This window comes from Microchirus variegatus (assembly GCF_963457635.1).
Source record: "Microchirus variegatus genome assembly, chromosome: 7".
Lineage (NCBI taxonomy): Eukaryota > Metazoa > Chordata > Actinopteri > Pleuronectiformes > Soleidae > Microchirus > Microchirus variegatus.
In genome coordinates this window covers 28,164,523-28,179,321 of record NC_139808.1, presented here as the reverse complement: position 1 = coordinate 28,179,321, position 14,799 = coordinate 28,164,523, and the positions used below count along the sequence as shown (strand labels likewise).

Below are 14,799 nucleotides of genomic sequence, written 5' to 3'. Positions count from 1 at the left end.
TACGGTGTGTGTGTTTTTTTTGTTTTTTTTAAACAGTGAATATAGGTATTTTTTATTTTAGCGTTAGCTGTTTTTTAAATTAAGTTTAAACCGTCAGTCTAGGAAAAGAGGGTTTCAGATTTATGGGGGGGGGGGACATTTGAAAGAGACTGAATGTTTTGTAAGATTTGATGTTGTTTTACTTACACTGGAGCTTTAAATATAGTGTGTGTATATATACACACATAAATATGCGTGTATATATACAGTATATATGTACACATGTGGCTGTCCCTCACACTTTTGTCTACATTTGAATGTTGTCCAACATGTGCATAGGTTTCTATCATATAGTTTAATATGATGGTCGTATTAATAGAAAAATGTATAGTAAACTATAGTAACGTTTTTTTTTTAAATCTTGTTTATAAACTAGTCTAATGAATTATGTAGCTTTTTAGAGAATGTATTGCCACTACGTTACGGTGATGTTACAGTAAAACTTTACGCCGGTAACTGTTGTGGACAGTGTTTTTCTTCAAACGCCACCTTTTGTGGAGCTTCTGGTTAAACATCAGCCAGATCTTTCTTTCTTTATCTGCAGGTTTTCAGCACAAAACAGTAAACAATGCAAATAATGGCGAGTGAGAGAAAAGGGTTTTTCTTTTGTGTCGTCGTCGTTGTCGCTTGCATTGGTGAAAACAATGCACGACGCGCCGCTGACTGACGTGTTGGTTCATGTCCGGACCTGCTGTTTTGACAGTTGGAGGGATTCCTTGCAGCGAGGAGGAGGAATGAAGCTACGTCAAGTTTTGAGTGTACAAAGCCAAGAGCTGCTTCCAACAGGGACTGTTTATCTAAGTCAAAAATCAGCTCTACTGCGAATGCACATAGTTTGGGTTTAACGTCGGACGAGTTTGTTCGTTTATGGAACGTAAAAATCGTCCAAAAAACGGGACGCCACATTTCAAATGAAGTCGAGATAAAAAGTCGGCCAAGTTTTGTGAAATTTTGTTCAACTCAAGTTCACCTCCTTTGTCCTACCGGGTTTCACCTTTGAGGGGCGCTACTGAGCCCATCAAAATGCGTTTTAAAAGGGCTCTGCAACATAAAGTCACAAAAATTGAGCGTTTTTCCTTTCGTTTTTGTTCATAAAAATGAGCCAAGTAAATATATACGACGCTCTATATCAGGGGTGTCAAACTCATTTTCACTTAGAGCCACATCAGCATAATTGTTACCCTCAAAGGGCCAGATGTAACTGTCATTTCAGAATAAATGTAACCAGATATAATGTAAAATAAAGGTAACTACTCAGTAATATATCGCTAAATAACTTTCTGTATTTATTATTCAATTTCACTCGTCACATGATGCGTATACAATGATACACTGCGATCTAGTGGCGGGATGCCGTCACTTTGCGGGTAACACAATCGCCATGCATTGTGGGAAATGTAGTTTATGGTCAACGCACGTCTTAAAGCAGCACAGACCTATAACACAGATTTTTAAGACCAATTAAACACTCGCGGGCCACATAAAATGACGTGGTGGGCCACATCTGGCCCCTGGGCCTTGAGTTTGAAACAGATGTTGCACGCTTAAACATAGTAATGGAAGAAATCAGCTGAAATGCTGTGTTGTAAGGGTTAAATGGTGACTAGGAGATAAATAATGCTGATTTATGAGCTGAAAATACTAATTATTGACCTCAAATACCTCTCTCTTGGTCGTCCGGTTCAATTCGTTTCCACTCAACGTTGACGACGACCTCTCCGTGTTCTCGTGTCCAGCGAAACAAGGTCACTGTAGAAATGGAGATGTCATCAGTTTGTAATTTAACGACTCCATGCTGTCAACACCTCAAAGTCTTTTTTGGTGAAACTTGTGGTGATACAATGATTTGGAGCGGCGTCAAATGTTGCTTTTTCGCTTTATTGCAACAAGCTGCAAACGCAACAGTGACGTACGCCAGTAAACTCATTTGTCCTCTTAATGAATATCAGGCCCAAAAAAATCACTTTGTTTACCACGTGTGTCTTTTCTTTTTCTTTCCTGGAAACTGGGAGGAGAGGAGAGAAACAAAACAAAACTTTTAAAAGTGCATGGTAATGTGGTGACTCATACCAAGCACTGTTCGCAATCTGAAGGGAATTCTTTTGTTGTTTTTGTCATGTCATCGTAAAACACACGATTACAAACGAAAGAAAAATCACTCTTCAAAACAGAAACAATTGTGAGAAAGTCTCCAACCTTTTGTTTTCCAAGAGCTACTCATGTTTTTTTTGTCGCTTATTTCAACCGAAACAAACTGAAAACGCTTGTTTTGCCTGAACATTATGAAATACTGATGCCCACAACTCACATTTTGCAATAAACATAACAAAAATAGTATCTTAATTCAGCTCCACATGCATTTTGTATTTCTTTACGCATTTATTTCTAGTAAATCTCACACACTATTGAATTAAAAATATTAATGCATTCATAAATACCCCAACATTTTGTCTTATTCACTTCTCATTTTGTATTATTATCTGCCCAGAGGTCACTGTTGTGGTATATAACCCCAATGTGGTTATATAGCCGAGTGGATCAGATGCAGTTACCGCACATCACCACTAGGACACGCCAAAGCACCATTTCTCATTGCCTAATACCATTATTTTAAAAGATACAAGCTTGTCTATGACTATTTTGTTCGCATATGTGTCCTATGTGTTCGTGTTTCAGATAAATGGCTGTAATACCTGTATGAATCCAGGCTTGTTCGTGTCCGGCGTGAAAGATGAGGCCACTGCTGTGAAGGCAACCAGTTAGCTAGTCCTTCTCATACCAGCTCAAGTGTAATTCCTCGCTCCGTCTTTCGTTTGCTGCTTTATGGCGACGTTCGGCTCCGAGTTCTAGAAGCCTACGCTTGTCTTCTGTGAAACGGCGTATTTTGAAGGGAGAGAACGGGGTTTTGGTGCTTATTTTTCTATGTTGAAACAGGCAATTAAGCGCTAGTAAAGTTAGCAACAACTTACACAGAAGCTAGCAGAGGTATTTCCGTTTCCGCCGGCCTCGGCCGTTACTAATTCCTTTCGTTTTGCTGCTTTATGGCGAAGTTCGGCTCCGAGTTCAAGAAGCCGAAGCTTGTCTTCTATGAAACAAATGGCTCGTTTTGAAGCGAGAGAAGGGCGTTTGGTCTTTATTTGTTCTATGTTGAAACAGGCAATTAAGCGCTAGTAAAGTTAGCACACAACTTGTATAGAAGCTAGCGCAGGCATTTCCGTTTCCGCTGGTATCACAGCTCGGCCGCCTTTCGTTTGCTGCTTTAGGGCGATGTTCTCGGGTTCTCCGAGTTCTAGAAGCAAAAGCTTTTCTTATATGAAACAAACGGCTTATTTTGAAGCGAGATAAAGCTGATTTGTGCTTATTTTTCAATGTTGAAACAGGCAATTGAGCGCTAGTAAAGTTAGCACAACTTACATATAAGCTAGCGGAGGCATTTCCGTTTCCGACGTTAGCAGTAGCACAGTCCGCCCGGCCATAAGACTACGTCCCAGAGTTTTCTTATCTTTCGCAATAAAAGAAGCACTAAAATAACCTAAAGCTAAGTTTATGGTCGCCGTAGTGTGCCGGCAAAAATGACGTCAAAACCATAAACCCCTGCGCGTGTCTCACTCCCGAGCAAAAGTTTACGAGAAAGTCGCGTGCGCCCTAAAACCGGAAATACGTCTCTTGACCGGAACTCGCTGTAAACGAGTGTTACATTTCAAACTGCATTTGAATGCAGATTACACACATTACATTTTCCATGTTTTAGATTATAATTATTTAAGATAATTCCCATCTTCTTCTTCTCAATGCAAGACTGGTGGGACGGCGCCCTAGCTCCCTCTATGGACGGGCAGCAGCACGACACAGATTGACAAATGAGCACTCTCAATCACATCTTTTATTTGTAAGGCACCAGAGAAGCTTCCTTACTGCTAAAAGGTTGATTCATTCTCATTAGAATACACAGTTGCTTGTTTACATTTTTTTTTTGCCCTCCCTCCCCCGCCCCCAATTTTTTTTTCTTCTTAAATTGAGCTCGTGTTCATAAACACATTAAACTGGTTTCTGTTTGCACCGAAAAAAAAACAAAGAAAAACAAAAAGGAATAAAACATTTACAAACCTAGAAAAACAATCGTAAGTGTTACTGCCTACTGAGAGAATGGGAGAGGAAAAAAGAGGAAAATAACAACATGGTATACAACATTGTGCCTCACTTACTGTAGGCTCGTAATGCACACATACAACACTTAAAGTCTTCCATGATACACACACGTTAAAAAGCAGCTTTGAAACATACAAAAATGCTTTAAAAAATATGTATATTGATATATTCATATGTATACAAATTGGCCCTTCACAGCAAAAACAAACACACATACCATTCATATGTTTGCGTTTTGCCCTAAGGAGGTTGTTTTTTTGTTTTTGTTTTGTTTTTATTCGTTTTCTAACGGAGAGCGACGTCGGCGTTTAACGAGATCCGTTCTCACACCCTAGTACGCCAACGTCAGGTCTCCGAGAAGGGGCGAGGGGGGGGAGGAAAAAAAGAGGGGAAACCTGACTACAAGCTCCCCGGACACTAGCACAGACGGCAAAGAGGAAAAAACAGGAGAAAGAGCACTGAGCCAAACACTTAAGTGCTTTTCAAAATAAGATAAACACACACTCACACACACAGAGAGAGAGAGAGAGAGAGAGAGAGAGAGAGGTTTTCAAGCGTCTTGGACATTAAGAGGTGGTGATGGTAAAAGCAGTGATGAGGATTATGATGATGAACGGGAGAGCTCTGCTGCCCTCTGCTGTCCTGTTCTCAGATTACAACCGCGTCCCAACTTCACGCCACAGAACAAATTCAGTACAACGATGTTTCTGAATCAACAAAAAACAGGAAATCAAGTCTAGAGAGCAGTTATTTGTACTCGTGAATTAACACATTAAATTAAAAAAAGATTTTAGGGCTGAAATAATGACTCGATTAACTGATTTGAGTGTTTTTAAGGAATTAAATGCGAACATTGTCGGGTTTCTTTGCTCCATACGACAAAGAAATCACTAAAACTGAATAATTTTTTGTTTTTTTGGACAAAACAAAAACGTCCTTTCCGCAGCCTCTACTGCTTTTTACTTCCTCGTCTATTTACGTTGTGCTTGGGGCCGAGAATCCTGCTCAGAATAACGGCAAAAATAGCGTAATGAACGCGTATAGTATGTATTTAAACGACATGAGTATGTCAAAATAATATTAAACGGCTGAAAAAGAGCACAAATCGGCTCAATCGGTTTAATATGGTGCATTAAAGTCGTTTTAATTTGAAGTTTTAACTTATATGTGGGTGCGTTTGTGTGTATTTCTTTAATTTATCACGTTCTGGTCTCTTTAAAACGATAATACGCGCTAAATCATTATGACAAACTTGTGTTTTATGTACAACAAAAGAAAAACATATCTTTATGTTGTTGTTGTTGGCACACGTCGAGTACTTTAAACTGCCGTAGTAAAGGGATAGTTCATGTTTTCCGGGTATGAAGTCGGGACACGGCTCTGAAAATAAAAAAACAGGCGCAAATTCTAAATCTCACTGAGGACACATTCTTCATCAAAAACAATGGGAAAGTTAGAAAAATAATAATAATATAATAAGAGGAGAAACAAGAGATCGACCCATCACGTGATAGGAATCTCAGCATAAACTGAAGTGCTCTGCTAATTTGACGGAAATTACAGTACTCGTGCGTTGGTTTAGCAACGTCTGGTTCTGAAGTTTTCCATCCCGTTTTATTTTGAAAGGCTGAAAACGCGCAAGCGAGGAAAAAAAAAAATCATTAAATTAAGCATTTTTGATTATAGACTAACTACAGCTCATCTTTAACGTCACCAAAAACATTTCAAAATAAAAGCCTGATTTTTTAATGTGTGTGTGCAGATAGTTGTTTAAAGATGAGACATGGTCCGTTACATGTAGCGTGTAGCAGCAGAAACTAATCAATTGCTCCGCCCCCTTCCCCAAAAAGTTGGTTATACTGTTTGTAGGAAAATATCATTAATTGCGGGACTGAGGTACACAGCTAATACTAATGCAATAAATGGATCCAGTGGTTGTCATTTAAAAATAAAAATTGTTTGAATGCACGTACGCGAGCTCGCGAGTGAAAGTGAAATGTCCCTTTAAGAAATATCTAAATTTTGGCGATATCACACAAACAGAAAGGAGGTGACGGCGAATCGCGCGAGGAGGGTACGACAGGAAGTTAGCGGCGTCTGTGACGGAACAATCAGAGGGACTTTGAAAAAAAAACACGGAATACAGATCTGAGAACGACAAGAAGAAGAAGAAGAAAAGAAAAAAATAACCCTGTGAGAGGCAGATCCACGTAAAGGGAGACTCTCTTCTCCCCCCACACTTGGAAAAACATTTACCTTGGTTAAGCCTACCAACAGCGGCTCACGCTTTAAAAAAGAAAGAAAAAAAAAAGCAATTATTCTAAGTCTAAGAAGCCTGAACTGAGTCTATTACGGCTAAATAAGGACTCTCACTCTCAGCCATTCAGCAGTTTCATTCTCTTTTACTCTCTTCTCTGCTCGTCATCATCAATACTCAGACAGGCAGCCTTACAGACTTACATCAATCTCCAATTACAGTCACGGTTTCACCCTTTTCTTTACTTTTCTTTTTTTCTTTTAAACACCTCACACCCTCACCGACCTCCAAACCTCCCGGGGCCGCGCGCTAATCGGACTTGTCGCCGCCGTCGTCTCCTCTGGGCGCTCTCTCTGCGTTTTCCCGGGCTTTGTCCTCCTTCGCCACCTGGGCCTGGCTGTGGGAGTAGTTGGCCAGGATGGAGGAGAGGGAGAGCAGGCCGGAGCTGGAGGAGACGGCGGGCAGGGAGGGCGGGGTCAGGCCCAGGGGCAGCGGGGTCACGGGCAAGGCCAGGCCCTGGAGCTGGGACAGGTGCTGCACCTGGAGCTGTTGCTGGAAATGGCAAATGGATGGAAGATTTAAGGAATTAAAATTAAGAAACTATATACATATTTTCTTAAAGGCTCCAGAGTGTATGAATTAGTGACATCTAATGGTGAGACTGCAGAGTGTAACACGTCATAGTGGCGTAAGATGGCGGCTTCTGAAACTAAAATGGTTTTATTCCAACAGGCATTTGGTTAATCTGGATCATTTTATCTTTATTTACACATCCTTTGACTTAATTTTACATAAAATTGCTTTTAATCCTGTCATTCTTTTAATCTGTAAAGCTTTTTTGGGCTACAAAAATAAACTTTAAAGCTGCCATATGTAAGAATGTGACCAAAAACACCGAGGTCTTTTAGGTTTCGTTTTCTGACGTAACTGGCAACCCGTGGTTGCTCGGCAGCTGAGACTCTACTGACTGCAATGATTGGTAGACGGCGGTAGGTGGCGCCACATGCCAAAACGTGATTTCAAAACATAAACATGATTTGCAGTCTGCAAAATATTGTCTGTACTGTTGTTGTTGGTGAGTTCAGTTTGTTATATGAACATTATTCCTGAGTCTCTGTGACATATTAGGAGGATTTTATGGCCAGTTGCTTTAGATTTATTACATAATGCACCTTTAAAGACGCCATTTTGAATATGTTTCAACATACAAGCAAGAAAATCAGTCAAACAGAATCATTTTTGGTTTGTGCACGAGACAAAATGTTACATACTGGACCTTTAAATCCCTTCTGAGGTCGCAGCAAACAGGTAATGGTGGTTTTATCCCAATAAAAAGTAGTTTGACTGGTCTGGTTTTACTGGATTTGCTGCATTTCTTACGTTCAGGAGTGGCACAAATCCCAAAAGACGGGCTCATTCTCTGGAGCTGAAATGAGTCGTAAAAAAGGAGGCTAAAGTCTCACCCGTATGATGGAGTTCATCTCAGGCGGTGTGACCTGCTTTGCTCTCTCTATGGCGCCCATCACTTGCTGCTGATGCTGCAATAAAGTGTATTTATACGCTTAAAAGAATGCACACAAGACTCTTATTCTGACACATTTAGTCAATAATAACTCTGTCGTTACCTCCTGAGACAGGTAAGGCAGCACCTGGGCACAAATCCCATTCAGTCTCTTCACTATTTCAGCCTGCAATGGGAAAAAACAATAACGTGTTAAAACGGGGGACAACGAGAGCTGAGATCATAGAATAGAATGTGTTAGAGTGGGCGGCAAATTACCTGTTTGTGCATTTCAATATTCAGCCCATAGGACATTTCATAGTACTGCAAAGGAACAAGGAGGGAGAGAGAAAAGAGACAAAAGTTCAAGCACAAACACATGAAAAACTCCTGCCAAAAACACAGTTTCACACACACAGAAAACCAAATATACTCGTGACGGGAAAATAACTGCACTCACCATGATATAGTGACGTTGCATCTCTGACTTTTCAGAAGCCAGCTTATCACACTCCAACTTCAAACTGTTTTGAGGGAATAAACGGCAGAATATTAGATGACAGCATGACTGAATTTCTTATCTTATAAAGCGTATATATCTTTCTGAACATGTGAGTCGTGTGTGTGTTTTTGCGTGCCTGTGGTATTGTGCTTGCAGGAACTGGAACTCATCCTTGATGCGGTCACAGGAGTCAGAAGTGGTGAACTTGAGAGGTTGACCGGACTGAGAGGACGCCTACGACACACACACACAAAAACATGACGACCACGTGGTTTGCATCATCTCACTGTTGGTGTTTACAGATAAAGAAATGTACTCTCTCGCTCCCTAATCCGCCCTCTTTCACCCTAGGAACAATTATTAAGTCTTCTAAGAAATAGATCCACGCCCGATTGGACACAGACAAAAGTAGGACTGCAAATTATCAGAAAAAACATGCATCACGTGCTAATATTATACAGTTTTTACAGCTACAGCACGCAGTGTAAATGTTAGGGGCGGGGAAAAAATTGCGATTCTAATCGTCCACGATTCCGAATAGATTCATAAACTTTAAAAAAAAAAATATATATATATATATATAAAATATATATATTTTTTAAAGTTTCTATTTTGAAAAACAACACAAAACACCAGTTTGTGTTATTTGTGTACAGTTTATTTTTGTCACTTCTGGGAGAAAGAGGCAGCTAGCTTAAGCTTTTATTTATGCTAGAGTTATTTTTTTGTACAGCAAGTTTTTCTTTGTTTTGAATGAATAAATGTTAACTTTTGTCTTAAGTTTGCCTTTGTGTGATCACATTATCACATTATCTTATACAAACTGGATTGTTTTGATGCCTAGTAAATGTCTTCCTGTTTTGGCTTCCATGCTAACACTGACCCAGGGACTAGCCATAATCCATTATTTTGGTTATCTTGGTAAATGAACTATCCCCAACCCTCTGAAACTATGTAAATAATGTTGAAGGAGAACTTGAAATGAGTACCATAGTGAGATATGAGTGAGTTTTTTCCCCACCTAAGGCGTGGGGTAATAAGTCTGCGGGCTAAAGTGATGCTAGCAGTGTTTTGGCACTGGAGCGTTTACATTTTTCACCTGTGTGTAACACGATCCTGTATTACTGGAGTGTTTACATGTGTTGGTTATTAAATGACACAGTGACGAGATTTACATGAACACTAATAATGATAATAATAATAATCAGGTTAGTCACACTGTTGCCGTGCATGTAAATACAGTTAGCGTCTAATACTGCAGCTAGCTGTGACCGAGACGGTGCTTTTGTGTCAACAGTGACTTCTTTATACACGTCATTTAGCATTAGCTGCTCGTGACTTTGTGGAATTTTTAAAAACGCATACGAATGATGTTATTTCACTGTGTTTGAAGCGACTCGCGCCTTATTGAAAGGCAACACAAATCTCCAAATGCCCTTTATCCATTTTACAGTGAATATTTACCATTTAAGTGACCGCTTTTCTATGATTTTGAAGCCAACAAGCCATTTATGCACAGAGAGCTGTAGCTCATGGTATATATTCTGCAATTTTTGATGACGATACCTTTAAAGGTGCATTATGTAATAAATCTAAAGCAACTGGCCATAAAATCCTCCTAATATGTCACAGAGACTCAGGAATAATGTTCATATAACAAACTGAACTCACCAACAACAACAGTACAGACAAAATATTTGCATTAAAACAATATTTTGCAGACTGCAAATCATGTTTTAGCATGTGGCGCCACCTACCGCCGTCTACCAATCATTGCAGTCATTAGAGTCGCAGCTGCCGAGCAACCACGGGTGGCCAGTTACGTCAGAAATCGAAACCTAAAAGACCTCGGTATTTTGAATTTGAATGTAGTAATCGTTTTTGGCCACATTCTTACATATGGCACCTTTAAATCTGCGACTATCTGATTACATATTGGAGTTGGAGCTGCAACTAATGATTATTTTCACAATCTATTAAATCTGTCCACCATTTTCTCGATTTACAGAGTAATCGTGCGGTCCATAATATGTCAAAATAAAACGTTGATTCGTGTTAGCAAACCTGGAAATGATGATGATCTCTAATGTCTTGTTTTGTCCACAAACTAAAATGATTTCTTTGTTTATATGGAGCAAAGAAACCAGAAAATATTCACATTTAACAGCTGAAACACTCAAATCTAGCCTCAAAAACGATTCAATGATTATCAACATAGTTGACGATTAATTTAGTCATTGTTTCATAGCTACATTAGACCTTTAAAAGTTAAAACTTCATTAATACCATGTCTGTACACACACATGCACTGAGCTGCTACCATGTGACTGTCTGATTAGATATTTGAGTTGACGGTACAGTTGAACAGGTGTACCTAATAAAGTGGCCGGTTAGTGTATATGTGCTGTTTTAAAAGCTAGATATTTAAACTAATTTTTCACCGTGAGTTTGCGGCTAACGGACAGCGCAGACACCGAGAGTGGGTGCGGATGTGGTCAGACGTGTGCTGGCTTTGTGGGGCTGAGCAGCGACAGCTACTGCTACTGCTACAGCTACAGCTACTGCTACAGCTACCTGCAGCAACCCCTGTGCTAGCATCAGCTGTCGGTGGCTAAAGCTAGCTAGTTAGCTTAGCCCCGCTGGTAGCAGCGGCGCTAGTTTCCAGCTGGGACGAGTTCAACTCGTAAACTTACCGAGTGCCTTGATTGAGGAAACATCATGTCAGCAGCGTGTCCCGCCTCGTTACCGTGCTCTCCGTCGAATTACCAGGCTAGCTGGCTAAGCTAACAGGTCCCCGGATAATATTAAATGATTGGAGACGCTATTCGCACTTTGTACTCAGTCATCGTTTACAATAACGCTAGCTAACGTCAAAGCAGCAGGGGCCGGAGACCTTCTTCGGGTCTTCACGGTGAGGAAACACGGCGGCCTTGCGAGGATTACCGAGCGAACACAAAAATAAAAAGCCCCCCGGAATGGATGTTTATGTTTCGCTTTTTTTCTTTTCTTTGCAATAACGTTAACGCTGCGCCTCCCCGGGGAAAACCTGGATGTTGACACATGAGCCCCCGACTTTCCTCTGCTTTGAAGAGAAGAGCAGCATCACCCGGAACACAAACCGCGCAGCGGAGGAGCGGGCGCCCCGTGTGACGCAGAGCTGAACTGACCCGCTCTGCAGCGCGCACACGGCCGCGTGCGACTGTGGCAGACACACGCACACATGAACACACCACACACCGAGACAGTGGGGGGTTTAAAAGTCTGATAAATGTCAGATAATGTGTCAAGTACGGAAGAGGATTAGGGCCACATGTGATTTATTTATTTTAAATAAAAAAAGGCACAATTCTGAGGTGAAAAAGTGAGAATTCTGAGATTTAAGTGGAAATTCTGAGGGTAAAAATCAGAACTATGAGGATTACAATTGGAATTCTGAGGGGAAAAAAGTCAGAATTAATCCCGGAATTCTGAGATTAAAGTGGGAATGCTGAGGGGAAAAGTCATAATTCTGAGATTAAAGTTTGAATTCTGAGGAAAAAAACGTTAGAATTAAACTCATAATTCTGAGATTAAAGTGAGAATTCTGAGGGGAAAAAAGGCATATCAGATTTAAACTCAGAATTCTGAGATTAAAGTGGGAATTCTGAGGGGAAAAAAATCAGAATTATGAGATTAAAGTGGGAACAAAGTCAGAATTAAACTCAGAATCCTGAATTAAGAGTGGGATTTCTCAGGGGAAAAAAGTCAGAGTTAAACTCAGAATTCTGAGATTCAAGTGGAATTCTGAGAAGGAAAAAGTCAGAATTGAACTCAGAATTCTGAGGGAAAAAAGCCTAAATTAAACTTAGAATTCTGATATTAAAGTGGAATTCTGAGGGAAAAAGTCTGAATTAATCTCAGAATTCTGAGATTTAAAGGTGAAGGAAGTAGTTTATAGTGCCATCTAGAGGAGAGGCTGAAATTTACAACAAAGAACTGCTCCTCTGCTCACCCCCTCCCTTCCCTGAGCGCTACGGTATCCGCAGCTGGTCAAATGTCGTCCTCGTCGTCTTTCTCCGTGTCATTAGATGAGGTTCGTGAGGTGAGGGAGAGGGCGAGCTACCGCGGCCGTAGCAGACGAAGCGGAGAGAGAGGAGGCGGGACTTCCGCTACAAGTAAAGAGACGCTTGATTTGTTCTCTCACGTTTTTCCTTACAGGCTCCGGTAGAAACATGGCGTCTCGCTGCTAACAGTGGCTATGCAACCGCGGCCCGGGACCATGTTATTTTACATGACTTTTTGAAACACTACGAAAATGAAACAAAAACTATTATACAGCGACTAGACAATGCAGGAGCACATAATATGTATAAAAAAGCAGATTTTGGGTCATATAAACCCATAAATACTACATATTGTCCCTTTAAGTGGAAATTCTGAGGGGCGAAAAATCAGAATTAAACTCAAAATTCTGAGATTAAAAGAGGGAATTTTGAGGAAAAAAAGTCAGAATTAATCTGAGAATTCCAATTGTGATAGAATTGGAATTGGTAAAATTAGGGTGATAGTGAGTAGATATACACACGTTTTTGAGGGATCATTTTCAGGAGTCTTCAGCCCCTTTTCCACTGTCATGTACGTCATTAAACAACTAGTAAAGTGTACTTTTACACCAAAGTCAGAAATCACAGAACGCACACCATCGGCAAGTATAGGAACAAATTTATTTAAATTTAAAACAGATACCTTTTTCATTACGTTTCTCTCTTAGAAGGCGATAATGATCATAAGTCATGTTCATGTTTGAATGAGGATCAGGCAACAGTGGTTGAAACAAAGACATGAAAACAACAAAAATATGGCAAGAGTTATGTAAATCAATAATCGATAATAACCAACTGATTGAACCCCCCCTCCTCGCCTTTATCAAGAGCACGAGCCCTCACTTCCAACATAAAATGAACAGCACATGCAATTATACTTAGTTTATTTAAAAAAAAAAGATTAGAAAGAAAACAAAACAAACAGCAGATTATCTTTGAACTCTTCAATCTTAAATACAGAATAAAGTATTTGTGTAATCATCTATCCTTCTAACGCTCTGGTTTGTCTGGATTATTTTTTTTATTAACTTTATTTAAAAGTGGGGACCATGTCGGCGCGGTCGGTCCGACTGACGACGACCACGCGTGTGTTGGCACTTAAAAAAGATAAGAGTGGGGTTGGCACACTCAGTATAATACATCATTTACATTAGCGTTTACAGACAAACAAACAGTATTTTACACACCACTACACAACTGACCTTCAGGTATCATTGGAGTGAGGGGGGGGGGTAAAATCACGTGGTCCTAAATAATAGTGTTCTGGTAATGTCTTATCGTACAGTACATAAAAGAAAAACAGAAAAATGGGGCACAAACTGAGTTGTTTTGAATACATCGACTGTTGTCGGTCATTTTTCAAGGCAATAAATAAAAGAGAATCGCAACGTCCGGGCTTCTCGTTGGTCAAAGCTCAAAAAAGGTGTCAAAAACACACGGAAACTAACGACTCAAAGCCAGTCAGCCCTTCATCATCATCATCATCGTCGTCATGTGCTCAACAAATACACCGTTGGTTCGTAAGCTGCACTTAACACACAGATTAAATACTTGCGTAGTCATACTGGTTTGAATCATTCCACTGAAATACTGGCATCCAGTCTAAAAATTAAAAAAAAAGTTGGCGGGTTTGCTTAATCTGGATGAGATTAGTGTCATTTTCTTACAGCATTTTAATCCCCATTAAATTCAAACCTACACTGTAAAAAAGAAAACGTTGCGTTGAAATGTGGAGTTTTCTCAACTTACTGCAATTTTTGAGTTTACAGCCCAAAAAAACCCAACTAATATTATTTTGTTCGACAAACTCGTAAGTTAGCGTTGTGCAAACTCAAAATTCTAAATCTAATTTTTAAATGATCTGAACAAGACAAGTTAGCTAAACTGTTTTTTATCTGAAAACAGAATTTTGAGTTGGCAGAACGCTAACTTACAAGTTTGTCGAACAAATATATTAGTTGTCGGAACTTTTTTAAAAGATCTTTTGTTGGGCCGTAAATTCAAAAATTGATTGCAGTAAATTGCCTTGAAAAATTTTTTTTACAGTGTAACGCAATGACAATTGTAGTGTTTTTCGAGGACTAATTCCTGTATCTTTCCTTCGGCTTTTGGTCAGTTTGCAAATGAGACGAATAAACAGAAAAAAGTGGTTACAGTTTCTTCAAGTTTTTGGGGGCGGGGCTTGGTGGGGGATGCAGTTAAGAGTTCAGTCAAAGCTAGCCTCCTGCGTTAGCTACACCAAAAAAAAATACGTTGTAGTGTTCGTTTT

At 39.9% G+C, this 14,799-nt stretch overlaps 1 protein-coding gene across 1 annotated transcript; it reads right to left on the bottom strand.

The window, feature by feature from the left end:
- Nucleotides 1-4,063: 4,063 nt before the first annotated feature.
- Nucleotides 4,064-11,494, bottom strand: LOC310929641 (TLE family member 5-like). Its single transcript, XM_083892458.1, has 7 exons — nt 11,142-11,494; nt 8,585-8,682; nt 8,407-8,470; nt 8,226-8,270; nt 8,071-8,133; nt 7,909-7,983; nt 4,064-6,997 (listed from the first exon to the last, which is right to left on the bottom strand). The coding sequence occupies exons 1-7, from the start codon at nt 11,166-11,168 to the stop codon at nt 6,755-6,757; spliced, it is 615 nt and encodes a 204-aa protein (XP_083748584.1). The 5' UTR covers nt 11,169-11,494; the 3' UTR covers nt 4,064-6,754.
- Between the last annotated feature and the right edge of the window lie 3,305 nt (nt 11,495-14,799).

Coding starts and splice junctions, on each gene's coding strand:
- LOC310929641 (XM_083892458.1), bottom strand. CDS start 11,168: ATGATGTTTCCTCAATCAAGGCACTCG. Junction 8,271..8,406: donor TGCAACGTCACTATATCATG/GTGAGTGCAGTT, acceptor GTTCCTTTGCAG/TACTATGAAATGTCCTATGG. Junction 8,134..8,225: donor ATATTGAAATGCACAAACAG/GTAATTTGCCGC, acceptor TTCCCATTGCAG/GCTGAAATAGTGAAGAGACT.